Here is a 24,951-nt window from a genome sequence, read left to right on the forward strand (position 1 = left end):
ACTTGGTTTGGTTTAGCTTGGGCTGGTATGTACAACCCCACCCCACCGCCACACCACATTCACACCCCTCCCACCTGGATGACGTCGGCGTGGTCGGCCGACAGCGACACCAGGTAGCGCACCGCCGCCCACACGCCCGGCAGGCCCGGCAGGTCTGCAGGCGGGGGTGTATGCGTGTGCGTGTGTGTGTGGTTTAAATCCTTGATTACTTAAGAAGAGAAGGCGTAGCCAGGAACGCAGGGGGGCAGCGCGCGTGTGTGAAGAAGCAAAGTTGTAGCCAGGCGCAATGGCATAGCAGGCGCGTGTCGGTCACCGGGTGTGTGTGTAGGCGGGGGGGAGGCGTGGCGGTGAGGGCGGGTGCCAGAGCCCCAGGTGCGCCGGTTACGAGGGCCCATGGGCCCCCTCCCTCCCCTCCTCCCGTCCCCCCGCTCCCAACCTTCTCCTCTCCTCAACACCCTCTCTCCAACCCATTGCAACTGTCGCCTCTGCCTGCGCTCCGCCAGTTTTGCTTGGCATCGTTTAGCCTGGGCTGATATCCACAACCCCCCTCTCCCCCCCCACCGCCACCGCGCGCCCCCCTCACCCGCCGCCGCGCCGCGCACGGTGTGCTCCAGCCCCTCCGGCTCCTGGCTGAGCCGCCGCAGCAGCTCCATGCCCTCCACGTGCCGCCCGCCGTACTTGTACAGCGCCGCCAGCTCGGCGTACATGCCGCACCGCGACAAGATCTGCACAGGAGCGCATGTGTACGTGTGTGTGTATGTGTGTGTGTGTGTTAAAAAGGACAAGGAAAAAGAAGCGCAAAGACTGTGTATGCGTGCGTTATGGAGGTTTCCCAGGCGGGACTTGCTGTCAACGCTGTGCTTTGTTCGGTTTGACTTGCCCCGCCGCACGCCACCCCACACCCTCCCCGCCACCTTACACCCTCCCCGCCACCTTACCTACCCGTCCCGTCCACCTTCACTTCCTGAGTAATCACGAATGTAACCACACACACACACACTCTTGTTGCCGCACCTGCTCTCCCTCGCTCAGATCCACGTGGTTGGGCAGCTGCACGAACCGCAGTAGCGCCCCCGTGTCGGGCAGGGCAGCCATCACCCCCACCAGTGCCGTGTCCAGCACACGCAGCAGCTCGCGAGGAGGCGGCGGCGGCGGCGAGGGGCTGGGACCGGGGCCAGGCCCAGGGGTGGTGGAGTCAGAGGTGGAGGAGGCGGCGGCGGTGGTGGTGGTGGAGGCGGAGGCGGAGATAGCAGCTGGGAGGATGGGAGAGGCGGCGTCGGTGCCTGCTGCTGCAGCCGCGCCGTTTGAACTGGCCGCCTGCCCGTTCACCTCCTTGCTCTGCTCCTTTCCGGCACTCTCCTCCCCTACCTTCTCCCCAGCCTTCTCCTCCCCAACCTGCTTCCCCTTCTCCCTCTCCTCCTGCTCCGCCAGCGCCGCCAGGGCGCGGGTGCGCGCACTGAGCAGGTAGGGCAGCAGTGCTGACACCGCCGTCGCGTAGGCGGCGCCGCCCGCCGGCGCCGGCTCCGCGGCGGGCGGCAGCGGCTGTCCCGCCGCGCTGCTGGGCAGCCAGTGGCGGAAGCGGGGCGGCACAAGGCTGGGGAACAGGCGCAGCAGCACCAGGGCCGTGGTGGACCTGGTGGGGGCGGGGGGTTCCATGCATGTTAAAAAAGACGAGAGGGCGTAGCCAGGAGCAATGGTACAGATGTCGCGGGGGCGGGGGTGGGGGGTTACCAGGGCGACACGGCGACAGGGCTGCACACGCGCCCCTGGGGACGGCGAAACCCGCCCCGTCCCCCGCACCTGTGCAGTCCCCCGGTGGCCAACCCCCTCCCCCACTCTGTTGTCATAGCATAGGCCACGCTCTCCTCCTCGTTCTTTTGCACTGGGTTCGGTTTAGTCTGGGCTGGTATCTACAACTAACCCCCGCAACCCGCCCCCCGCCCCCCGCCCTCCCCGCCCCCACCCCCACACGCGCCCACCTGCACAGCACCAGCTGCGCCATTCCCTCGTCGTACTCCCCGTGCGCGAACAGGTAGTGCCCATACGCCAGCCGCAGCCGCTCCTCCAGCAGCGCGCGACGGCCCAGACCCAGCCCGCCACCCACGTCGCCGCCACCGCCGCCGCCACCGCCGCCTGCGGCGGTGGCAGAGGCGGCGGCTGCGCCCGGGGCGGTGATGCGCCTGCGGCTGCGCGGCCGCCGCGGCTGCTGTGGTTGCTGTTCCCCGCCGCCGCCGCCGCCACGCGCCGCCGCCGCCGCGCCGCCTTTCCCGACCGCCGCCGCCGCCGTCGGCGCCGCCGGTGCCTTCACGGCGGCGCGGCTCTCCATGTACAGCCCCCCACCGTCATGCGCGCCCCCCTCCTCCTCGCCCCCCTTCGCCGCCTCCTCCTCCCCTGCCCGCCCTCCCGCCTGCTCTCCCTCTTCCCCCTCGCTCTCCTCCCCGGCCTCCTCCTCGCTCTCCTCCACCAACTCCGCAAGCGCCAGCGCCTCCGCATACTCGCCCAGCTCCGCCAGCGTGTGCGCCTGCTCCTCAAGCGACACGGGTTCTAACCGGTACACCACATGCACGCATCCCGTACCCGCCACCACGCCCACCGGGCCGCCAAAGCCGCCGAAGCCGCCGCCGCCGGCGGCGGCGCCGCCGGGGCCGAACAGCGCGGCAAAGGAGGCGCTGCTGGGCGAGGCGGCCTCGCCGATGAAAGAGGCCATCACGCTGTTGACGCCGCCGCCGCCGCCGGCGGAGACAGGGCCGGCGCCGCCGGCGCTCGCGGCGCGGGCGTCTGCGCGCACGCGTCATACGGGCACGCGGGACACACGGGCCGGCTGCTCATGCGGTAGCGCCCGGGGCCGCCTTACACACGGCAACCGACGCAAGCATGCATAGGCGCCCCCAAGCACACCCGCACACACAGTCACACCCTCACACCCTCACACACAGTCACACCCGCACACCCTCACACCCTCCCACGCCCGCACCCGCGCCCGCACCTGCGGCTGGCGCTGGCGGCATCATGCACGCGGCCACAAACACCGCGCCATCCTCCGCCACCGCCGGCGCCACCACCGGCCGCGCCGCGCCGGCGGCGGCGGCGGGCTGCAGCCCAAGGGCCGCCTCGGGCAGCCCAAGGGCCGCGCGCTGCACCACGTGGCCCTCCGCCACCCGCCGCAGGCTGCGCACCTCCGCCGCGCCGCCGGTGGTGAGCCCCACCGCGTACTGGCCCGCGGTTGCCAGCGCCTGTGTGTGTGTGTTTGGAAGGGAAGGGGGTAGTTTGTTCCAGTCCCAAGAAACCAGGGTCCGGGTGCGGGAGTCGGGAGGGCGGGTTGGCGCGCTGGAGTGGGTGGGGGCTGCAGGCGTGGACAGCCGTTGCAGCTTCCCAGGAAACCCCCTTCATTACCACTGCACCGCCACCCACCCACCCACCCACTCCCACCCACCCACCCAACCCAACCCTACCCACCCACACCCACCCACACCCACCCACACCCACCCACACCCACCCACACCCACCCGCACCCACTCCCACCCACCATCAGCGGCTCGCTCCATGCCAGGTGGCGGCGGCGGCTGGGGCGCCCGTCCGCCGCCGCCCGGAAGCAGGTGGTGGCGTCGCGCGCCAGCAGCAGCTCCGCCCCCGCCGGCGGCACCAGAGCCACCAGCGGCACCGGCGCAGTGCCGAGCTGCTCCAGATCGGCGGTGGCGCCTGCCGGTGTGGCGGTGTGTGATGTGGTGTGTGGTGTGGTGTGGTGGTGGCGGTGTGGTGGTGGTGTAATGGCGAGGTGAAGTCAGGCCAGCCAGGAAGACTGGTGTCTACAACCCCCTGCCCCCAGCCCCATCTACGGGATTGGTTCAACGTTAACCCCCAGCCCCATCTGCGCACTCCAGTCCTGCGCTCCCCCCTCACGCCCCCGCTGCCTCACCCGTGGCTGTGTTGATGCGCACGTAGCCGCGCCGGCTGCCCGCCACCAGCTGCCCAGGCCCCACCCAGGCCAACGCGGTGACGCCCTCGGGCGCCGGCCGCTCGCCCGCCTCCAGCATGTCACTGCCGCGCAGCGTGTACAACAGGATCTGGGGGGGGGGGGGGTTGTTGGCACGTTGGGTGTTGGGGGGTTGGGGCTGGGTGGTGGTGGTGGTGGTGGGGGGTGTCCCGCGTTTTCTTACGGCGTCATCCCTGGGAAGTGCATCTGACAGAGCCTGGCAAGGACATGTGAAGCGCGACGTACACGACACATGCACATGCGCCCTGGTCTCCGCGGCCCCGCTCCTTCCTCAATACACACACACACACACACACACACACACACACACACACACACACACACACACACACACACACACACACACACACACACGCCTCCGCCTCCTCCGCCCACCTTACGCCGCACCGCCACCGCCATGAGCTGCTCCTCCTCGCGCCAGGCGAACAGCGCCGCCCCCCGGCTGCCCATGGGCTGGAACTTGAGCTGCGGGTGGGGGCGGAGGTGGTGGTGGGGTTGCAATCACGATTATCTAAGAAGTGAAGGGGTGGGGTTGGGGGCGGAGGTGAAGCATTCGGCAGCAGCCAGCAGCAGTCCCCAGGTCAAGGCGGCGTTGTGTGGTCCGGCCACAAAGTTGCACCGCACGTGTGTGGCCTTGCCGCACGCCCCACATGCCGTCACGCTGCCGTCGCCACTACCCCCCCCCCCCCCACACACACACACACAGTGTGCGTGCCGCACTATGGTACACGCCTACAAGCCTACGCATCTGCATGCGCGTGCGCGTATCCTGCTCCCCTTCGCAGCCACACGCACTGGCATGCAACGGCGCTTTACACACCCATGCCTTGGCGCCCACCTACCTGCAGGTCCGGCAATGTGAGCAGGTTCACGCCCGCCTCCGTCAGCGCCAGCAGCAGCGGCCGCGGGCCCGGCCGCACCGCCGCCATCTGGGTCACGGCCTTGCGCTCCAGGCCGCGGTGGGACTTGACGGGCTGCGACAGGAGGATGGGGGAGGGGGGAAAGGATGATGTGTTTGGTGGGGCGGGGGGGTGTTGCGGAGTGCAATGGGGTGGGAACGTGAGGAGGTGGCAGAAGCGGCGTGCTAGCGGAATCAGGGCATGGATATGGGGAATGGTCGCAGGCTAGCGGGCAGTGCGTATGCGTGCACCGCGCATGCGGGGGCCAGCGGGCCCGCCGCAAACGCACCTGCCACGTCCCCGGCTTCTGCTCCGTGCACTGCAGGATTGTGCCATCCTGCAGCCCCACAAGCAGGTACCGCTGCCAGCAGCACAGCGACTCAATACGCTGATTTCCTGGAAGCCCGTCAATGACGCGACGCACGCGAAATGCTTCATATGCGCGGACAGAGGGCTCGGGTTTCGAGCTCATCTCGGCACCAGGCCGCACTCGCAGGCCGGGTTACAGATACCCTTTGGAAATATCACATATGAAAGACTACCATAACGACATGGACGGCGCTATCTCTCCATGGCCTGGAAAACGGAACCCCAGCTGGTGCAGTCAGAACCACGGATTGGGCAAATTAAAATGATTTTATGTACAAACTATCTGCCCCAGTATATAACATGCCAGGCCGGATAGATTGATTGATTGATGTTACAAGTTCATGCTCGTAGATTGGTCCAAACGAGCCAGGAAGCTCATGGACCGCCAAAACTAGTCTCAAAAGGATTATTCAAAAAGCAAAACAGTTCATGCAATAATATATCTAAATTGGTCGCGCCGTAAGGTCGTTACGTCGCAGCCTTATCGCGTGAATGACACGCGCTAAACCCCTCTGGTCACCACTGGCCATCGCGTCCATCATAGTCGCGGGAATCACCTCCCACAGCGTGCTTCTGATATCATCGTACGCCTTGCACTCAAGCAGCACATGCCTCTCATCCTCTACATGCTCCTCCCCATCAGCGTGGCAAAGCGGACATACTCTCTGTGCTCTCTCCCTGTGCGCACCCTGCGCACCGCGTGGGTTGTTAGCCTCAATCATCCACACGCCCATCCTGAATCTCATCATGGAGACATGCCATGCTCGAGGAATGTAGATTTGCGTGTGCCGTGTTTCCCCCATCCAATGCTTGTAACGACATATCTTCACGCCAGGCTTGACCCCTGCTTGCGTCACAAAATCCCGTGGATTAACCTCTAACCTGTTGCTAGCCCAGTCCTCCTCAAACTTCTCGCGTACCTTCCCCATGAGGGAGGCAACATCCAGTTCTTGCGTAGTAATGCGTGTAATATTGGCCTCGATATCAGCTGCCTCTCCACTGAAACGGTAGCCAAGGCCAACCATCAATAACCGCAGAACTTTAGCCCCCCACGTGTGCGTGGGCGGCGTCGGTAGGTTGCTCAACACCGCTCGTATCTCCTCCTTAAACGCCTGATGGTAAACAGTGCCGGTTGCCTTAACCAGTTGGTTCCAAAAACGGAAAACAAGCTCAGCCCAATGCACGTGTAGTGGCATGCACCCAAGCTCTCGAAAGAGCAGTTCATGTGTTGGTTTCTGGGCTCCCACCACTTCCTTCATGAAATCCATCTGAATGCGAACCATGCCATGCTCTAGTGCTCGATCAAACGCTCCATATCTTTGACCGTCAACTGGGGACGCATTGAACACTTGGAGAAGCGCGTCTGGTGCCCACACTTGTGCACCGTAAGATAATACCGCACGCACCTGAGCGTTAAAGCACCGCATAGCTACCGCAGGGACCATAAGCCCCTTCTTGCGTAACTTCCGTCGTAGTGCATGCATAGCTCGCTCACCCGATGCACGTAACTCTTTGCAACAAGATTCAAACTTAAAACTGGGGCCGTAATACAGGCCAAGGTACCGCGCTCTACGCTTCCAGGGAAAGAAGCGAAGTGCTTCCAGCCCTTGCTGGTATTCCCGCATGTACACCGGCATGGGGCTTGGCTCCTGCCGTAAATAACGCCGAAAGGTGGCTGACGAATGCACACCCAGCACTTCAGGCCGGATAGCGTTGTTTGGGTTCAGAAACTTCATGGGAGTCCGATGTTTTTTCCCTGTTTGCGTCTGACTCTCGCCCCTGGCTCCTCACGGCATAGCATAATGTTGCGGGGCTCTTAATTTGCAAAGGATTTACTCCGAATTTAGGGCGAGTCCAGCAGACTCAGTCAAGCCTGCCTTCGTTTCTGTCTTAGCCCCTGGGCACAGGCGTCTGCCAATTCTGGAGCCATATAGTAGACTATAAGTAATCTCCATTCCTGGCGTAGCTCGGGAGCAGCGCGGGAAAGCAAAGGGCTATGGACCCGAACGACGAAGTGAGCTCTTGACTGGGTGATAAGCTGTGCTTTGAGGCCGCAACGATCCTGGCTTGCTGGGAACTCAGCAGCGGCGACAACGCCGGTGTTGACCGGCTGCAAAGTTCTGCATGCCCCTTGTTTCGCCCTGCAGTATGGGCCCAGCGGCCAAATCGACGAGGACGCTTATGATGATGGGCGTGGCAGTCGCCTGGACGGGCTGCAGGCTCATGCAGACCACTTCCAGGTACGCGACGACCGGCTGGCTTGTCTGGACTGGCATGCCAATCACCCTTGCCGCGACAGGTGGACGCTTTCTTCAAGGCGCTGGCAAAGGGCGGCAAGGGATTCAGCCTCTTCAAGCGGAAGCCGAAGAGTGCTGGAGCGGGAGCCACGGGGTCGGGGGGCTTCACCCTTGACGACCTTCTTATGTTCTCAAACGTAAGTCGATCGCGGACGCCGGGCTGGACGTTGCTTCCGTGGAGCTTATCGGCGTGCGGTTATAATGTATACAGGAACCGATCCCTACCTCGCTCCTAAAGCTGAGCAATGATCATATCAGCCGGGCGGTCAAGATGTTCAGCGGCATCCTCAAGTACATGGGCGAGACGGGCGAGCAGCTGCCTGCTATCCAGAGCCTGGAGATTGCGCAAAAGCTGCTACACCAGGGCCTGAAGCGGCCGGAGCTGAAGGACGAGCTGTATATGCAGCTCATTAAGCAGACGCGCGGCAACCCCAACATCGCCTCGCGCGTTAAGGCGTGGGAGCTGTTCCACCTGGTGGCTTCCACCATGCCCCCCTCCAAGGTGGGATGTGGGAGTCAAGGGTAGCGTGACAGCAGGGCTGGGGCGGGGCCGCCTCTCACTAAACTGACACGGTTTGTTACGCAGGAGTTCGTGACCATGGTGTCGGAGTACATCCACGCCGTGGCGCACGAGGAGCAGGAGGACGCGTTCGTGCGGCAGCTTGCCACCCGGACGTGGAACAGCCTGAAGCGCTCGGCTAAGGCAGGGCCACGCCGCACGGTAAGGGGCAGGCGAACAGCAGGAGGCTCTCGCAGGAAAGAGCATCGGAATGGGGGTTTAGCTGGCCGTGAGGGCGCATGTACGATGTAACGGTAGGAGGAGGCACGCTACAAATTATGGGGGAGCGGAGGGCGGTAGACTTTGGTCCACGCCAGGGCAGCGTGGTCACGCAGGCGTCTCAAGAGCGCAGCCAACTCAGCAGGGGTCCCGCAGGGACGGTGGCGTGTGGGGCACGGGCTAAACACCAAAACCCGACGACAGCCCCAGCCTCTGACAATGGGCTCGCCGGGGCACGAATGGGATGGCAGCCGTGTGACGTGACCATGTGCCCGTGCGGTCCGCAGCTGCCGCAAATCGAGGAGATTGAGGCGCTGCTGAACGGGCGGCAGCTGCAAGCGATCGTGTTCTTCCTGGACGAGACGTTTGAGGAGCTGACCTACGACGTGACCACCACGGTGCTGGAGGCTGTGGAGCAGCTGGCCAGCCTCATCAAGCTGCAGAACTACACCACCTTCACTCTGTTTGAGTGCCGGAAAGCCGTGGGCGCCAAGCAGGTGCGCTGTGCGGCGATGGCTCGCGGCTGCTGTGGACCGGCGTAGCTGGTACTGGGGGATGGGGGAGGTGCTGCGGGAGTGGGTACCGTATGCGGACTGGAGCAGCGGCAACCGGAGACGCTGGGGAGGCCTGGAGGGCTGGCGCTGAAGGAACGGCGACGGGCCGAGCGGCCTTGTTGGGATGAAAGGCGCGATCGGCGGTAGACCTGCGCAAGGATGTAGCCTTCACGCCAACGGCGGGTGTTGTAACACGATGTGGTGTTGCTTGCGCAGGCGGGTGTGGAGCCGGTGGCGGACGAGCACATTCTGCTGGATGACAACAAGTACATCGCCGACGTGCTGTGCGAGTTCCGCAACTCCAAGATGACGCGCGAGGGCTTCAACAGCAAGCTGCTGTTCAAAAAGCGCATGTTCCGCGAGACGGACGAGACCATCACGGAGCCGCAGTTCGTCAACCTGAGCTATGTGCAGGCGCAGCACGACTACCTGCAGGTGCGGGCAGGAGGCGGGGCGGGGGGGTGGGAGGCTGGCGGGGCTCCCTCCAAAGCAATGCGATGAGACTGATGGGAGGCTGCCTGCGCCGGTCCACACAAGCCCACCGAAGCAGAGATTACTTCCTGCGCTAACCCGAGAACGTGGCCCCCTTTCTGCGGTGTGCTGTGTTGCGCAGGGCAACTACCCGGTGGTGCGCGAGGACGCCAGCCAGATGTGCGCGCTGCAGATCCAGGCGGAGCACGCGTCCACGCTCAACGACAACGAGGAGCAGATCATGCTGTGCATCGAGAAGTACATCACCAAGCAGGTGCGGCGGCGGTGCGGCGGCGGGGGCCGGATTGGGAGGAGAGGGGCTGCGGGTGCCTCGAAGAGAGGCGGGGCTGCCGGCACGATAAACTCGTGTAACCTGGCGGCGAGGCCAAACGGGGCGTGTCCAATGTGAAGCCAACACGCGGGATGCCATCCAGAGGAAACTATGACGCAAAGGGCACTGGAGTCACGGAACGAAACCAGCGGGGTAACGGGGCACAACGCTGGGCGTGACGGGCAAATGCTTCGTGTTCCCCACTCCAGGTGCTCATGACCCGGCCGCGCGAGGAGTGGCGCGCGGACGTGACCGCTCGCTACCGGGCGCTGGAGCAGTTCAGCAAGGAGGACGCGCGGCTGCAGTTCCTGCGCATCCTGCGCAGCCTGCCCTACGGCAACAGCATCTTCTTCGCGGTTAAGCGCATTGAGGACCCCATCGGTCTGCTGCCCGCGAAGCTGATTCTGGGCATCAACAAGCGCGGCGTGCACTTCTTCAGGTCGGGCGGAGAGCGGGAGCGAGCGGGGGTGCGGCGCAGCGCCGTAGCAGCGGAGCTGGGCAGCGGGCGAAGGCGATGGGGCGGGGCGGGTGGCTTAGGCAACTATCCAGGAGGTCGCTGTCTCAGCGAGCTGGTGGGGTGCTGACCTCGCTCAAGAGTTCGGAAGCGGGTTTCAAGGGCTTGGATCCGCACCATGCAACGAAAGCGGGGCGCTAAACGCAGGCCGGGGCTCTGCTGTGTGTTGTGCGGCTCCGCAGGCCGGTGCCCAAGGAGTACCTGCACTCGGCGGAGCTGCGCGACATCATGCAGTTCGGCAGCAGCAGCACCGCCGTGTTCTTCAAGATGCGCGTTGCGGGCGTGCTGCACATCTTCCAGTTTGAGACGCGCCAGGGCGAGGACATTTGCATGGCGCTGCAGACGCACATCAACGACATCATGATGAAGCGGTGGGTGCGCTGCCGCTACCGGTTAGGATGCAAAGCGGGCGTTGTTCGTGGTCAGCTGGAGACGGGTGCTGCGCGAAGTCTGTGGGCCTCCCGGCGGGCAGGAAGGCGCACGGCGGGTCGCGTGATGTTAGCAATCGCGGCGCCGCGGCACGGATGCGGGCTTATTGGGCGAGTGGCAGGTGTACGCGTTGCCCTGAGCCCCAGGGTTAGCAATGTGTGTATGTCATCAACAGGTACTCGAAGGCAAAGGCCAGCGCCAACAACGAGAAGGGGCAGCAGCAGCAGCTGGGCCTGTCGCAGGGCAACTTCGGGCCCAAGTACGAGCAGCACGTGGCGCAGCTGCAGCAGGAGCTGGAGGACCTGCGGAAGAAGATCCAGGTCATGCAGCGGCAGGAGGCGGAGATCAGGTGCGGGCCGCGGCGGCGCAGCTGTCGCTGAAAGCTGGAGGTTGGGGAAGGGAGCGGCAGCGGGAATGCGCGGTTGAGACGGGACGGGGGGAGCGGGAGCGAAATGTTGAGGTAGAAAGGCGTGGCGGGAGCGGCAGCGGGCTGCTCGCGCGCAGAGAGCGCGGCTGCCGCTCGCCGATGCAGGTCGCGTCGGAAGGGCTGATCCGTTGGGAGTTGGGGTGTGCGCGGGGTCACGCCAGGGTCTGGTTTCGGATGCGCTGGGCCCTCGTAGCTGGTCGACACAGTCAAAAGGGCATCAGGGCAGGACAACGAGCAAGCAGCAAATGCATAGCTGCAGGAGGTTCCTGAAGCGCGCGAACCAGTAGTCGGCTGTTGACGCCACAACACCGCAACTGGCTACCTCGCAGGTATGAGAGCGAGCGGCTGGCGGGCGAGCTGGCGGACGCAAAGGAGTCGCTGACGGAGGAGCAGGCGGCCAAGGACCTGCTCAACGAGAACATCAACCGCCTCACCGCGGAGGTGGACACGCTGCAGACGGAGCTGGCGGTGGCGAAGGCCAGCGCGGCGCAGGCGGCGGTGGCGGGCGCGGCGGCGGCGGGCGGGGCGGCGGCGATTGCGGCGGCGGCCACGGACGACAAGGCGGTGCGGGAGCTGGAGGTGCTGCTGGAGACGCGCAACAAGGAGCTCGCGGACGCGAACGACAAGTGGGTGGGGATGATGGGATGAGGGTTGACGAGTCGACGCGAGGGGGGCACAAACTGCGCAAGTGGGGAGCAGGAACGGCATGGCACGGGAGCACGGGGGTCGGGATGCTACAGCTCGGCAGTCGGCGCACACGGGCTGGGCTGCGGAAGGCCGGGGGGTGCATGGCCGGGTGCAGTCCGCGGCCAGCAGGACGCTTTCTCTTCCCAGCGGCGGGATGACCTATCGACGCTAACGCTCCTGGTTGCGCCTTTCCCCGGCCGCTGCGCTGCCATTGCTGTCCGCAGAATGGCGGCGCTGGACAAGCGCTGCACGCAGCTGCAGAAGGAGAAGGAGCTGATCGAGAAGAAGATGCAGCGCATCGAGAAGGCGAAGGAGACGGAGACGACCGAGCTGCGCTCGCAGCTGGAGCTGGTGCAGGGCGACATCCAGGCGCAGATCAAGCTCAAGGACGCCAAGATCACTGAGGTGCGTGGGCGGCGCCCACGGCGGCAGGAGAGGGAGTTTTGGTGGCGATGCTCGCAGGAACAGGGTTGCGGGGCGGGGGCATGCGGGCACCTTGGGGCCCACCGCACTCGACCTACGGTTCTCAGCTGCTCTGCCAACATACGCGCCGCACATACCGATACTAACCATCACAACCAAACACTCTATGCTCTCATCTCATGCTAATTGACAGATCATGGAGGAGCTGGCGTCCATCAACGCGCTGTACGTGGAGGCCAAGTCGGAGCTGGAAGGCACCCGCGCCGACGCCGCGGAGCTGGAGGAGCTGCGCGAGCTCAAGTCCGACATCGAGCGCAAGGAGAAGCAGCAGGCGGCCATCATCGACCAGCAGGTGTGTGTGTGTGGGTGGGGGGGGGGCGGGGTGACAGGGGCGCAGGGGCTGGGACTGCGGAGGCAGCCAGACGCTGTACATTGCAGACTGTGGTTGCTAGCTCACGTCCGCTTTCACAACCGCACTCCAACATCTTCAATGAACGGCACGCAGGCCAAGCGCCTGGAGGAGCTTGAGAAGCTGTACAAGGAGGAGCAGATCACGCGCAAGCGCTACTTCAACCAGATGGAGGACATGAAGGGCAAGATCCGCGTGTTCTGCCGCGTGCGGCCCATGTTGACCTTCGAGAGCGACAAGGGCCAGACGGCGGCGCTGATGATTCCGGACGAGCTGACGGTGGCGCACCTGTGGAAGGACGAGAAGAAGCCGCGCGAGTACAGCTTCGACACGGTGGGTTGTGCACCTGGGCGGGGCGGGGCGTAAATCACCCAGACACACAGCTCTTGGATTATACGGCAGAGGATGGAAGCGCCAACGCACCAGCAGTGCCCGCGGATTGAGCACGAAATAAGGGTGGGGGCTCTGGGGCCCACGGGCGGGAGGCGGGGGCCATACACATAGCAGCAGTGAGCGCGCCGCAATGCGGCAAGCGGGAGAACACATGGTGGTGGCGGCCACACCAACACTGCGCCTCACCACCCCAATGCTCAAGTCCGCTTCCCGCCCCTCCTCCTCGCCGCCGGGCCCACAGGTGTTCCAGCCCGGCACCAGCCAGGACCAGGTGTTTGAGGACACCAAGCACCTGGTGCAGAGCGCCGTGGACGGCTACAACGTGTGCATCTTCGCTTACGGCCAGACCGGCAGCGGCAAGACCTTCACCATCTATGGCAACGAGCGCGACCCCGGCCTGACGCCGCGCGGCGTGGCGGAGCTGTTCCGCATCATCAACCGCGACGGCGGCAAGTACACCTTCAGCGTGTCCGTCTACATGCTTGAGCTCTACCAGGTGCGGAACTGGCGGTCCAACTAAGAGCTGGGAGTTTGACAAGCAGCCAGATGTGCACACGCGTTGCTGTGAACCTTGTCTTGATCTGCCGATATGCTGTACTTACCGACGCCGACGCTGTGGCCCTAACAGGACTCGCTCCAAGACCTGCTGCTGCCGCCGGCGCCCAAGAACCAGCGCCAGCCGCCGGAGCCACCCAAGCTGGACATCAAGAAGGACCCCAAGGGCATGGTCACGGTGGTGGGCGCCACCGTGGTGGAGGTCACCTCCGGCAAGTGAGTGCCCCGCGCAGTCACGCGGCCTGTGCCAGCTGCGAGCCGCGCACTGCGTGTGGTTACGTCGCTGACCGTTGGCTTGGACACCCGAATCAACATGGACCCGGGACGGAGCGCCAGGCAGCCGGCCTTCTACTGTTTTGTGTAAGCGTGTGGCCCTGACGGCATGAGCCATCGGCCCAGCCCCTGTGACGGTATCCCGACCCAGCGCCTTGCATTCTTGCCGTGGCGCCTCCCTCACCACCTCCCCCACTCACGTGTCTCGTGCCATGTGTCATCACAGGGAGCTCATGGCGGCCATCGAGGCCGGCCAGGCGCGGCGGCACGTGGCGTCCACGCAGATGAACCGCGAGTCGTCCCGCTCGCACCTCATCATCTCCATCATCATCGAGTCCACCAACCTGCAGACGCAGTCCGTGGCCAAGGGCAAGCTCAGCTTTGTGGACCTGGCAGGCTCGGAGCGGTGAGCTCGGCGGGCGGCGCGCGGTGCAGTGGCTCCGCAGTGCTCCAGTGCTGCCGGCGGGGGAGACCAGGCTGACGCTGCACAGGACTGCAGGCTTCAAGCGCCTAGACACGCAAGAGTCGCTGGACCGCGTATCACCACACACTCACCCCCGTCCCCGCTCCTCCCCATCTTTCGCCCCCGCAGCGTGAAGAAGTCTGGCTCCACAGGCGAGAACCTGAAGGAGGCGCAGGCCATCAACAAGTCGCTGTCAGCGCTGGGCGACGTCATCTCCGCGCTGGCCACCGAGCAGCAGCACATCCCCTACCGCAACCACAAGCTCACCATGCTCATGTCCGACTCGCTGGGAGGCAACGCCAAGACGCTCATGTGCGTGGCTTGCTTGTTGGGGGCCTGGGGGACGGGGGCGGGTTGGACTGGGCTGGGCGGCACTGAGGGGCATTGGGTTGACCAGCTAGGTCTGCAGGCTGCTCTGCCCTCGGCTTCTGCGCGAAGTGAGTCTCTTGAACTGAACTTTGCGATGTGCCGCGTGGTCGTGCTGGCGACAGGTTCGTCAACGTGTCGCCCACGGACGCCAACATTGATGAGACGCAGAACTCGCTGCAGTACGCCACGCGCGTGCGCACGATCAAGGTGGGCTTCCCGCGTGGCGAGCGGGCGTCACTGCAGTCTTGAGGGCGCGGCCACGGCCCGTGGGGCTCGCTTCACGCTCCGCAGCGCACACGAGCCGTTAGTCACGGTTACTCCCTACTTCCCTTCTGGCCTCCAACGCCCTCTTTTCCCCTCCCCAACCCACCATCACCTGCCCCGCAGAACGACGCCAGCAAGAACGAGCTGAACAAGGAGATGCTCCGCATGAAGAAGCAGGTGGAGTACTGGAAGGAACAGGCGGGCCTGCCGGCTGAGCAGCGCGACATTGTGGACCTGGTGGAGGTGGCCGACACGCGCAGCCTCGCCGACTCCATCGTGTCCGCGCCGCCCTAAAGCAGCAGCGCGGCAGTAGCAGTGGAGGCTGTAGCAGCGGCGTCCAGCGGTGTGGGAACGCGGAGCGGGAGGGAGCTGGAACGGGGCGGAGGTGGGGCGCCCGGGTGCCAGCCGCCGCCCGCCCTGGCTGTCGGTGGGGCGGTGGGGCAGGGGCGTAGGTATAAGGCTATCCATTTAAGTGTAGGGGCGAGAGGTGTTGTACTGTTACCGTAAGCACTGGTACTCGGCAGGGGCAGTCGGCGGGCGCGCGGTGCAGAGAGGAACGTGCGAACGGGGCACTGCGGGGTCAGCACATGCCCTGACTTCGTTGGTGGAAGCAACTGACGCGCGCGCAAGAAAGGAGGTTTAGGCAGTGACTACTTCAGACCACGACCAGGAATTGACCAGCGCGCGGACATGCGAGCGGGCGTGTGCAGCGTGAACAGAGAGGCGACGTGCGACGCAACATGGCTAGGCACGCGCAGAAGTAGGGACAATGATATGGTATTCAACTGCGGGGAGGGCAACAGTGATGAAGGACTAGTATCGCGACACCGAACTTTCACCTTTTGTAATGAACGACGAATCCGCTTCTGCAACACGGGCGTCTCTGACGGCCCTGGCAGGCCCTGTGGTCCCTCAGCTGGGGAACCCGGCCCCCGCCCCATCCGGGTTCGTGCCAAGGGGATGGCTCTCCTCCTGGTTGCTCAATCCAAACGGCTCCGTCAAGTTGACCACTTTTATATCCATATTCACACACCTGTACTTCCCTCAAGAGCGGCTGAGTTTGCTTGCGACCTGCAGGATCGCACCTGCGACAGACCTTGCGCCTGAGCCAGCGCTCCGCATTCAACACAATTTCTTTTCATGAAATAGATGCAGTTCAAGCAGGCATAGGCATATGCGCGCAAGCATGGCGTATGGGCCAAAAGACTCGTTTGTGCAGCTCAATAGGTTGCTGGATGCGCCTCACACGGCTGCTGGATCTGTAAGGAAGACATGCCTCGCAGTGGAGGAGTGCCTGGCGACGAACAGGTTGGGACTGGCAGAAATGTTGGCGCCAAGGCGCGAACTTGGCGGCCAAACCTGGGTGCCCGCTGTGCATCCGCAGGGACAACCTTCGTGGATTCTTTGAAAAGTCGTTTCCCAATCTGCTGAAGCGGGTGTTTGGGTATGGCGACTTCGAGGCGTCCTGGCTCAACATCGTGACCAAGGTGCGTGCCGGCGGCAGGAGGCGACAGCGGTCGCACCGCCTTCCCGGGCCCCGGCCCATGCCGGGCCCCTGAGCTAAATGACCCGCACAATCCTGCAGACAGCCTTAAGCATCACAAACGCAACCCCTTCCTCCACGTGTTGCGCGTTGTCAGGGCCGAGATGCAGACGCGCGGGCGCTGGTGGACCTGTTGGCGCCGGACGGTGGGTGGCGTGTCGGGTCTTGTGTGGGCCGGAGGGCCGGGCCGCCGGGTATTGAGTACGGCATCCCTGGAGGGCAGGCGCTCGGGTGCCCGGTTGAGGGACGGGCGGCGGAGAGGCGGGTGGCGCATGGGAGCAGCAGGCCCTGGGCGGATGATGCCACACACAGGCCGGCGCCCCCAAACACCACAACTCCAGAACCCTTGTGCCGTGCGCACCCGCACCCGCACGTGCTGAGCTTGCCTCCCCACCCCCGCCCTCCACTGTGTGCGCTTCCCCCACTCACCATTTTGTGTTTCCCCGTGCAGGCAAGCTATTTGCTGCCATGGCCCAGGCCGACAACGACCGACTGGTGCAGTACATATTCCCCACTGAGCGGCTGCCGGCGCACACGCAGGTGCGGACTGCGGAGGGGGAACACACACACACACACACACACACACATGTGTGGGCCCCCTCCTTTGTGCTTTCTGACACATGAACGCACACGCATGTGCATGCACACGCGCACGCACGCATGCACGCGCGCTCGGGGGTGGATGCGGGGTTGGCGGGTACGGAATCGGGTGGGGCAGCGAGGCAAGAGGGGACAGGGAACATGCGGATCGCCCTCTCCGCCCTACTCCGCCACCACCCACCTTCTCAACGTCACCACCACCACCACCACCACCACGTCCTCCTCCTCATATATGTACGGAATACGCGACGCAGGAGCTGCTGAAGGAGCCCGGGGGCCTAGGGCGGCGGCTGCTGGACTCGTGGCCGCAGTACCGCGGCCGCATACGGCCCGACGTCACCGGCCGCCCGCAGGTGGGGGGGCGGCGGGGGGGCGGGGTTGTAGATAAAAGCCCAAACTAAACAAAGCAAGCCAAACTAGCGGGGTTGCAAAGATGTTTTGAAAAGACGAAGTTGTTACCAATGAGCGGCCGTCCGGGGGAGGTAGCCGTTCATGTGGAGAACAGAATGGTTGGGCAGGGTGCTGGGGACGAGGAGGGACAAGAAGGAGAAGGGTGACGCCGTGACGGGGAAGGAAAGCTGGAGGAGGAGGCAGGTCGCGGCTGTGACGGCAGGCTGGCTGTGCAGGCTGGGCGGTTGGGTCGTATGACTGATCATGGCGAGGTGATGACGCACACGGGCACGCACACGCCCTCGCCCCCCCCCCCCACACACACACACACGTTATCGCGTCACAGGTGTTCCTGAACGTGTTGGAGTACTTCATGTTCTGGACGGCCTTCTACGTGCTGCGGGGCAGCACCTCGGACGGATCCAGGTGGGGGGCTGCAAGGGAGGGGGAATGGGAGGTGTGAGGCGCCGTGGAAGCGTGGCGAGCTAGTGCCGTTCGTGGGTCCGTTCGTGGTGTGTATGGTGCGGCTTATGTCACTGCACTCACCAGTGGTAGGGGTGGACGGGGTGTGTTAAAATCATGAATGTAACCGCGCGCACACACGGACACGCCAACACACACACACACACACACACACACACACACACACACACACAGGGTTGACACAATGTCTTTGCGCAACGTTTTCCTTGTGCTCTTTAACACACAGGGTTGACTCCCGGCCCCCCGCGGGCGGCAGTAGCCAGGGCGTGATGGGCAGCATGTACGGCCAGCTGAGCTACGGCGGCGCCATACGCAGCGTGGGCAGCGCCATCGTGGGCGGGCTCATCATGGGGCGCCCGGCGGGGGGGCTGCAGGTGCGGGGGGCGGGGGCGGGGGCGGGTTGTGTGTGGCGTGTGTGGTGTGGGGGGTGGGGTGCGCGCAGCATATGATTAGGTAGCGAGCAGGTGCGTGCAGGTGACTGCGTGTGCCGGTGCGTGTGTTCATGTGATGCTCACGCCCTCTTCTTAGGCTTTGTAAGCTGGTTCTCGTGGGACTAATTGACATTCAAACTGTCAACCTCCCTGCAGAGCCACCCCTACTACCGACTGCTGCGGACCTACCTCGAGTACTTCCTCCCCCGCAGCAGCGGCGGAGCCGGCGGGGCAGCTGACGCCGCCGCCGCCGCCCGCGCCGGCCCCGCCGGCGGCGCAGGCATCGCGCCCAACGTTGGCGGCGGCACTGGCGCCGCCACCGCCGCCGCCGGCTTCGGCGGCCTCGGCGGCGGCGGCGGCTACGGCTATGGCGGCGTGGGGCTGGGCATTGGCGACGGCGGTGTGGGCGGCGGCGGCGCGGGTGGCGGCGGCGGCGGCCGCGCGTCGTACAAGCCGACGCTGACGGCGGCGGCGGGCGGGCCCGACAGCCGTGGCGCCGTCGTACTTTCCATCCTGGTCGAGTTCTGGTTGACAGACCTGGCGGAGCCGCTGCCGGCGGCGGCAGCCAGCGCCGCCGCCGCCGCCGCCGCCGCCAGCGCGCAGCCCGGCGCCGTCGCCGCCGCTGCCGCGGCGGCGGCGGGGCTGCTTGGCGGCGGCGCCGTCGGCGGGTTGGGCATGGGCATGGGCGGCGGGCTGATGGGTGCCGCGTCGCCGGGCGGCTTGGCTGCAGGCGGCCTGGGTGCGGGCGGCGGCGGCGGCATGGGCGGCGCCCCGCCCACACCCGTTGCGGTCACCACACCCACCAGTGTCAGGTGCGATGCTCGATGTGGAGCCCGGTGTGGGGCCATGCTTTGCCGTCGGTTGCTTTGTTAGCGCCGCGTTGCTTGCTTGCATTGTGCTCCACGACACGACACGACACGATGCGACATGACACGCACACAGCCTCGGCACACAGGCCGCTGACGCCTCTCCGCCTCTCCCCCACCCCATCCTCGTGTGTCCCTGTTAGAACGACTGCGCGCACAAGCACACACATACACACGTATACACACACCACTCCGTTTTGTTATTCTAGAACACGCACGCCTCTCAGGATGCTGACCTACCAGCCGCCCAGTGAGGAGCTGGTGGAGGCGCTGGTGGCGCTGGTGCGGTACGTCTTCTGTGTGGAGCAGCCCGCAGACGGAGGCAGCGCCGCCGCCGCCGCCGCCGGCCGCGTCCCCGCCGCCGGGTCCGGCGGAATGCTAGCCAGTGGCGGCGGCGCCGCCGCCGCCGCCATGGGCCTGACCACGCCACGTCAGACCGGCGGCGGCGGCGCCGGCGGGCTTGGCATGCAGGTTTTGGGCAGCGGGGGTCGCAGCATGGGCGGCGCCGGCGCCGGCGGCCGCGGCGGCGGCGTGCTGCCGGGGCCGGTGGCGCCGGCGCAGGTGGCGCGGGCGCCGTGGCTGCCGGAGACGCCGGTCAAGACGCCGCCGCCGCCGCCGCCGCGGCTGCTGGTGCCGCCGCCGGCGCTGGCAGTGGGCGGCGCCAGCGCCTCCCCCGCGGTGCAGGCGGTGTCGCGCAAGGTGTACCGCATGCTCCGGTGAGGGGGCGGGGCTGGCAGGGGGGCATGGCATAGGGGAAGGGACTGCAGGGGTGAGGGAGCGTGGGTGTTGGTGGGCGGATGTACGGCCTAGAAAGCCAGGAAGGAGGAAGGAGCAGCCAGCAGGCACGTGCAAATGGCGCAGCTGATGGTGGCGTGCTTGTGCAACGCAATGAGCCAACGGAGCGGCGCTGACGGTGCCTGCTGACCAGCGTTCTGACACTCCCTTTCCTTCCACCTCGCTTTCTGCGCCTCCCCCTCGCCGCTGCAGGCGCGCCTTCTCGCAGTGGCCCTCCAGCTCGCCCTCCTCCCTCACGCCGCTCATCTCCCTCTGGCTCTCCGTCATCGCGCCCTGGTGCCCCACCGCGGCGCACACGCGCCGAGCCGCCGTCGCGGCGGCCACAGCCGCCGACGGCGGCGGCGCCGCAGGCGCCCCCGGCGGCGCAGCCGCCGCCACCGGCCTGGGCGGCGGCAGCGGTGCCGGCGGCGCCGCCGGGGGCGCCGGCGGCGGCTTGCACCACAACCACCACAACCACCATCACGGGCTGCTGGATGCGGGCGGGGCGCTGGGCAGTGCGGCGGTGGCGGCGGCGGCGGGGGTGGTGGAGGCGACGCGGCACCTGAGGGACCGGGATGTGGCGGGTGCCACGTCGCGCGAGCTGCTGTCGCAGGTGAGGGCTGGGGATTAGCGTTGAACCAATCCCGGAGGGCTGGGGAGTCTGGAAGCGTGGAGGATGGACTGCGGGCGCGCAGGTTGTAGATGCGGTGAAGGGGCCGAGGGAGATCGTTGAGGGAGATCGGAATATGCCAGCGGGTTGAGAGAGATCGGAATATAACAGTGACGTGCGAGCTGCCAGCCACCCTGTACGCCACGGCGGCTGCCGTGTACGACGCCCGTCACTCCCTGTTTGCCCCCCTCCCAGCCCTTCCCTTACTCCTTAAATCATCATGAATGTGATCCCCCTCAAGTAATTATGAATATTATCGCCCCTCTTCCTGCTACCCGCAGTACAAGTACACGCCCGCCTGGCGCAACCACGTATTGGCGCACCTGCCCTTCTACACGGTGCTGCTGCCGCAGGTGTGTGTGTGTGTGTGTGTGTGTGTGTATGCAGGGGCGGGGGGGTTCCATGGATTGGTACAGAGAAGTGTAGCGAAGTAGACAGCAAGTGTGGTGTTGCGTGTACCAATGACCGACGGCGTCCACAGGTCCAGCGCCAGAGCTCGCCGTGGCGTCCCGTTTGTGCTGGCTATACCTAATCCTAGGGGCGCGTGGCGTTGTTTTCACCAGTCCGCGGCATCGAGGAATGGGGCAGGGGCGAGGGAGGCGTAGGCGTCGTGGCAAGACCAAGACGGCGGCGCGCCGTACATGCTTGTGGCACGTCCTTGTGCGTGGGCTCTTGCGGCGGCGTTGCGCATTTTTGGGCTACCGGAATGCTTTCCCCGCAAAACCCCGACAACCCCAAACAGCCCCCCACAACACAATCTCCCCATCCCCTCTCCTCAACCCCTCTCTGCCATCCCTCCGCTGCCAAACTCCTCTTCCGATGCCCCTCCGCCGCATCCCCTCCACCGCAGTTTGTGTCGCTGACGCTGTCGCGGCTCAAGTACCGGCCCGACAGCGCGCTGCGTGACCTGGACCGCGTGCTGGCCGTGCTGGGCGCAGCAGGGCCCGACCTGCTGCGCATGCTGCGCTCCGCCGAGGTCGCGTTCAACGACTTTGCGCTGCCGCTGGTGCGGCCGGCGGCGGCGGCGGCCGGAGGAGGAGGCGGAGGGGCGGGAGGCGTGCCGCAGGGTTACGTGGGCGGCGGGCGGCGCGGGGAGGGCGAGTTTGCGGAGCTCGTGCCCTGGTGGTTTGAGCAGGTGCGTGTGTTGTGTTGATGGATGGATGGATGGTGCGTTTGTTGGGATACCGTATGGTGAGGGGCAAGGGGGCCGCGGGAAGGACTGTGTGCAAGGCCATACACTTTAGGCGTCAGCAAAGGAAACGGCAGGAGAGGATGGTTCGCGATCAGGTGCTTTCGTTCCGCTGCGAGCACGTATGCATACTTGTCGCACACACCCCACGCTACCCTTCTCTGTACCAATCCTTGCAACCCCATTCCCATCAACTTGCCGCCACAACGTCACCGCCACAACCGCCACCACCATTGCTCCAACTGCCCCATCGTCACAACCGCCACCGCAGGCCCAGGACTTTGAGGCCGCTGCCGCCGCCGGCTCCCCGCCCAATGGCGGGGTGCAGCCCGACGTGAGCGGGCGGCTGTTCTCGCTGGACGTGTCGGGGGCGGCCTACACCGCCTGCCTGCTGTTGAGGAGCGCCGAGACACTGGTGCGAGAGCGTGTGTGTGTGTGTGTGTGTGTGTGTGTGTGTGTGTGTGTGCGCATGGCGTTGTGTGTGTATGTGTGCGCTCGCATGGCTTAGCCGCCAGCGCGGCTTGCCAGACCTCTTGTACCTCGCCCATCCCACACAACACCACCATAACACACTCCCGCCCTCTCTCCCCCTCTCTCCCCCTCTCTCACCCTCTCTCCCCCTCTCTCACCCTCTCTCACCCTCTCTCGCTCCACCACCCGCTCCAACACAGGGCCGGCCAGAGCTGGTGGCGGCGCTGCGCCAGTCCGCCGCCGCCGTGCTGCCGCTGGACGCCATCCTGCCGGCGGCGGTGGCGGACACGCCGCGCGGCGACGGCGGGGCGGGGCTGGACGGCAGCCGCTTCCCGCGCCCGGGTGGGTGCGGCGGCAGGGCGCGGGCGGGAGTAGAGGGAGGGGATGGCGAGGAAGGAGGGCGGTGTGGGAGCGTGGCCTGGGTGCACGGACGCCTGCCCTATCCCCACCCCGTCCCGCCCTCCTCAAACCCCCAGTCCACTCCCGTGCAACTGTCGGCGCAACACCACGCCTGCCCACCACACCTCCGCCGCCTCAGTATGCATGCCACCCTTCCCCCGCCCACCCCTGGTGCTCCATTCCTCCTCCCCCCTAACTACGTCCCCCCACCACCACACACACACACACACACAGACACACACACACACACACACACACACACACACACACACACAGACACACACACACACACACACACTTCTCACACTCTCTCACCGCCAGGCCGGTGGAGCCTGGGCCCACGCGACGACCCACACCGGCTGTGGCTGTCCTGCTACAAGGGCGACCCGCTGATGCGCCCCATCGCCTCCAACGAGATCGGGCTGCTGGTCCGGCCGCTGGTGCGTGGGCGGGGGGGCGGGGGGGGGCGCGTGGGTGGGGGGGCGGGTGGCCGTTGGCAGGGCCCCAAGAGGGAGGAGGAGAGCGTGGCCTATGCTGTGACAACGGGGGTGGTCCCTGTCGTTTCAGCTCCCTGCACTGCCCCATCCAGGGGATACAGCACTTGCCCACCACCATTGCAGTCTCGGCACCTCGCTCCCATCATCACCCGCGGGTCCCATGCCGGCCCACCCACTCGCGCCACCACCCCAACTCTCCCACCTCCCCAACCTCCACCTCCCAATCACCACGTCCCCACCTACCCACCTACCCCCACCCCACCTCCCCACCGGCCCTCCCCCAGGTGCGGCTGTCGGCTCGTGCCAACGCCGCGCTGGGGCTGGACGTGCCGTACGTGGCTGGCGAGGAGGCGGAGGACCCGCCAGAGCACCTGGGGCAGCAGGCGCTGCTGTGGGCCAGGAAGAGGGGGCTGAGGTGCGTACGGAGGGGCGTGGGGGCGGGGAGCAGGGGGGCAGGGGAGGCGGCCCACTGGCTGCTGTCGTTGCCCAGTGGTGAACTTTGGTGTTGCTTTGACGATGTGCTTGAATGACTTTGGCTGGCCTACGAGGGGTCCAGCGCCGCTTGTTCTTTTGCGGACCATCACAACAGACTGAACCGCTCCTGATTGTGGCCCTTTTGTCTCCGTGTCACACCCAAACACACGTACACATACACACAGGGTAAACCTGCGCTTCCTCGCGGAAATTCAGACCCTGGCCTGGCTGCTGGTGCTGCTGCTGCTGGTCTGGTCGGCAGGCCGCATCTTCGGGTGCGGCGGCGGCGGTGCGGCGGCGGCGGGTGGAACGGCAGGCACAGCGGCGGTTGGCGGCGCGGCGGCGGTTGGCGGTGTGGCGGCGGGCGGGGGCGGGTACGGGCAAGGACACGGGGCGCACGCTGGGAGGGCCAACGCCGGGCAGTACAATCAGTACCAGCAGCAACAGCAGTACCAGTACCGCCAACAACACCAGCACCAGCAGTACCAGCAGCAGCAGTACCGCCCGCACCAGCCGTACCAACAGCAGCACCAGCAGCAACAGCACCACCAGCAACAGCAGCCGTACCAGCAGCCGTACCAACAGCAGCAACAGCACCACCACCCGCAGCAGTTGCAGGCGCCGCAGGACGCGCAGCAACACCTAGACCCCCACAACCACCACCACCACCAGCACCCCGAATACCGGTACCAGCAGCAGCAACAAGCGGACGCCGCCGCGGCGGCGGCGGCGGCAGCTGCCGGCGGCGTGCCGGCGGGCGGCGAGGGGGGCTATCAGTTCGACGCCCGGTAGCAGCTGCTGCTTGTATGCTCGTGAGTTGTTGTGGCGTGTGACGTGCGACGTGGCTGTGACGGCGGCGATGAAAGCGGACGTAGAAGCAGGGCAGGCAAGAGCAGTGTCCAGTCGTGGGGAATGCGATGTTAATTGTGGGTGGTAGCCAGCGGTTGACCGCCTTTTGCAGTGTATCGTGCATGCTTGACCGGGGTTTCCACACGTCGGCTGAGCGCAAGGTGCAGGGGCGTGGCGGCTGCACCAGCGACACCCACGTGGGCGTTGGGCTGCCGGGGCTCGCACGTCGCTGCCCGGCGTCAAGCCAGGCCCAGTCACCAGGGCGTTGCCAGGGCTCGCCCGCTCGGGAACTAAGTAGCCATGGTGGGCGGCGTGCGTGAGCCCTGTGCGTGGTCCTTAGTAGCAAGGCGCCCCTCCTTGTGCTGTCGGTGTCGTGTGAGGAAGCGCTGTGCTGTAACACTGCATGCATCGTGGCT

The 24,951-nt window shown here is 65.7% G+C and overlaps 3 protein-coding genes across 3 annotated transcripts in view; 2 read left to right on the plus strand and 1 right to left on the minus strand.

Annotated features, from left to right (window-relative positions):
* Positions 1-5,502, minus strand: part of CHLRE_06g278124v5 (uncharacterized protein) — an 11,006-nt gene extending 5,504 nt beyond the window's left edge. The window contains exons 1-10 of the mRNA XM_043063078.1: positions 5,183-5,502; positions 4,837-4,968; positions 4,370-4,459; positions 3,917-4,064; positions 3,527-3,699; positions 2,987-3,233; positions 1,980-2,778; positions 1,015-1,633; positions 584-725; positions 75-154 (exon numbers count right to left, since the gene is read on the minus strand). Coding sequence (XP_042923784.1) covers positions 75-154; positions 584-725; positions 1,015-1,633; positions 1,980-2,778; positions 2,987-3,233; positions 3,527-3,699; positions 3,917-4,064; positions 4,370-4,459; positions 4,837-4,968; positions 5,183-5,365 — 2,613 coding nt within the window. The 5' untranslated portion in view covers positions 5,366-5,502. The remainder of the gene's footprint in view (positions 1-74; positions 155-583; positions 726-1,014; positions 1,634-1,979; positions 2,779-2,986; positions 3,234-3,526; positions 3,700-3,916; positions 4,065-4,369; positions 4,460-4,836; positions 4,969-5,182) is intronic.
* Positions 5,503-6,972: 1,470 nt separating this feature from the next.
* On the plus strand, positions 6,973-15,759 carry CHLRE_06g278125v5 (uncharacterized protein). Its single transcript, XM_043063079.1, has 21 exons — positions 6,973-7,276; positions 7,410-7,502; positions 7,562-7,696; positions 7,771-8,061; positions 8,146-8,280; positions 8,625-8,834; positions 9,108-9,326; positions 9,505-9,636; positions 9,903-10,132; positions 10,390-10,578; positions 10,812-10,985; positions 11,393-11,689; positions 11,975-12,155; positions 12,367-12,525; positions 12,679-12,915; positions 13,217-13,471; positions 13,604-13,746; positions 14,030-14,209; positions 14,396-14,578; positions 14,758-14,842; positions 15,023-15,759. Exons 1-21 carry the CDS (start codon positions 7,259-7,261, stop codon positions 15,191-15,193), a joined length of 3,717 nt encoding a protein of 1,238 aa, XP_042923785.1. The 5' UTR covers positions 6,973-7,258; the 3' UTR covers positions 15,194-15,759.
* Positions 15,760-15,942: 183 nt separating this feature from the next.
* On the plus strand, positions 15,943-24,944 carry CHLRE_06g278126v5 (uncharacterized protein). Its single transcript, XM_043063080.1, has 17 exons — positions 15,943-16,207; positions 16,284-16,386; positions 16,540-16,588; positions 16,894-16,982; positions 17,297-17,395; positions 17,779-17,858; positions 18,142-18,289; positions 18,503-19,158; positions 19,440-19,928; positions 20,200-20,599; positions 20,938-21,009; positions 21,507-21,791; positions 22,117-22,260; positions 22,517-22,658; positions 23,037-23,155; positions 23,497-23,627; positions 23,872-24,944. Exons 1-17 carry the CDS (start codon positions 16,086-16,088, stop codon positions 24,476-24,478), a joined length of 3,735 nt encoding a protein of 1,244 aa, XP_042923786.1. The 5' UTR covers positions 15,943-16,085; the 3' UTR covers positions 24,479-24,944.
* The last annotated feature ends 7 nt before the right edge of the window (positions 24,945-24,951 follow it).

Source organism: Chlamydomonas reinhardtii, chromosome 6 (genome assembly GCF_000002595.2).
Source record: "Chlamydomonas reinhardtii strain CC-503 cw92 mt+ chromosome 6, whole genome shotgun sequence".
NCBI lineage: Eukaryota > Viridiplantae > Chlorophyta > Chlorophyceae > Chlamydomonadales > Chlamydomonadaceae > Chlamydomonas > Chlamydomonas reinhardtii.

Coding starts and splice junctions, on each gene's coding strand:
- CHLRE_06g278125v5 (XM_043063079.1), top strand. Junction 8,835..9,107: donor AAGCCGTGGGCGCCAAGCAG/GTGCGCTGTGCG, acceptor TTGCTTGCGCAG/GCGGGTGTGGAGCCGGTGGC. Junction 9,327..9,504: donor CGCAGCACGACTACCTGCAG/GTGCGGGCAGGA, acceptor TGTGTTGCGCAG/GGCAACTACCCGGTGGTGCG.
- CHLRE_06g278126v5 (XM_043063080.1), top strand. CDS start 16,086: ATGGCGTATGGGCCAAAAGACTCGTTTGTGCAGCTCAATAGGTTGCTG. Junction 17,396..17,778: donor ACGTCACCGGCCGCCCGCAG/GTGGGGGGGCGG, acceptor ATCGCGTCACAG/GTGTTCCTGAACGTGTTGGA. Junction 20,600..20,937: donor CGCGCGAGCTGCTGTCGCAG/GTGAGGGCTGGG, acceptor TGCTACCCGCAG/TACAAGTACACGCCCGCCTG.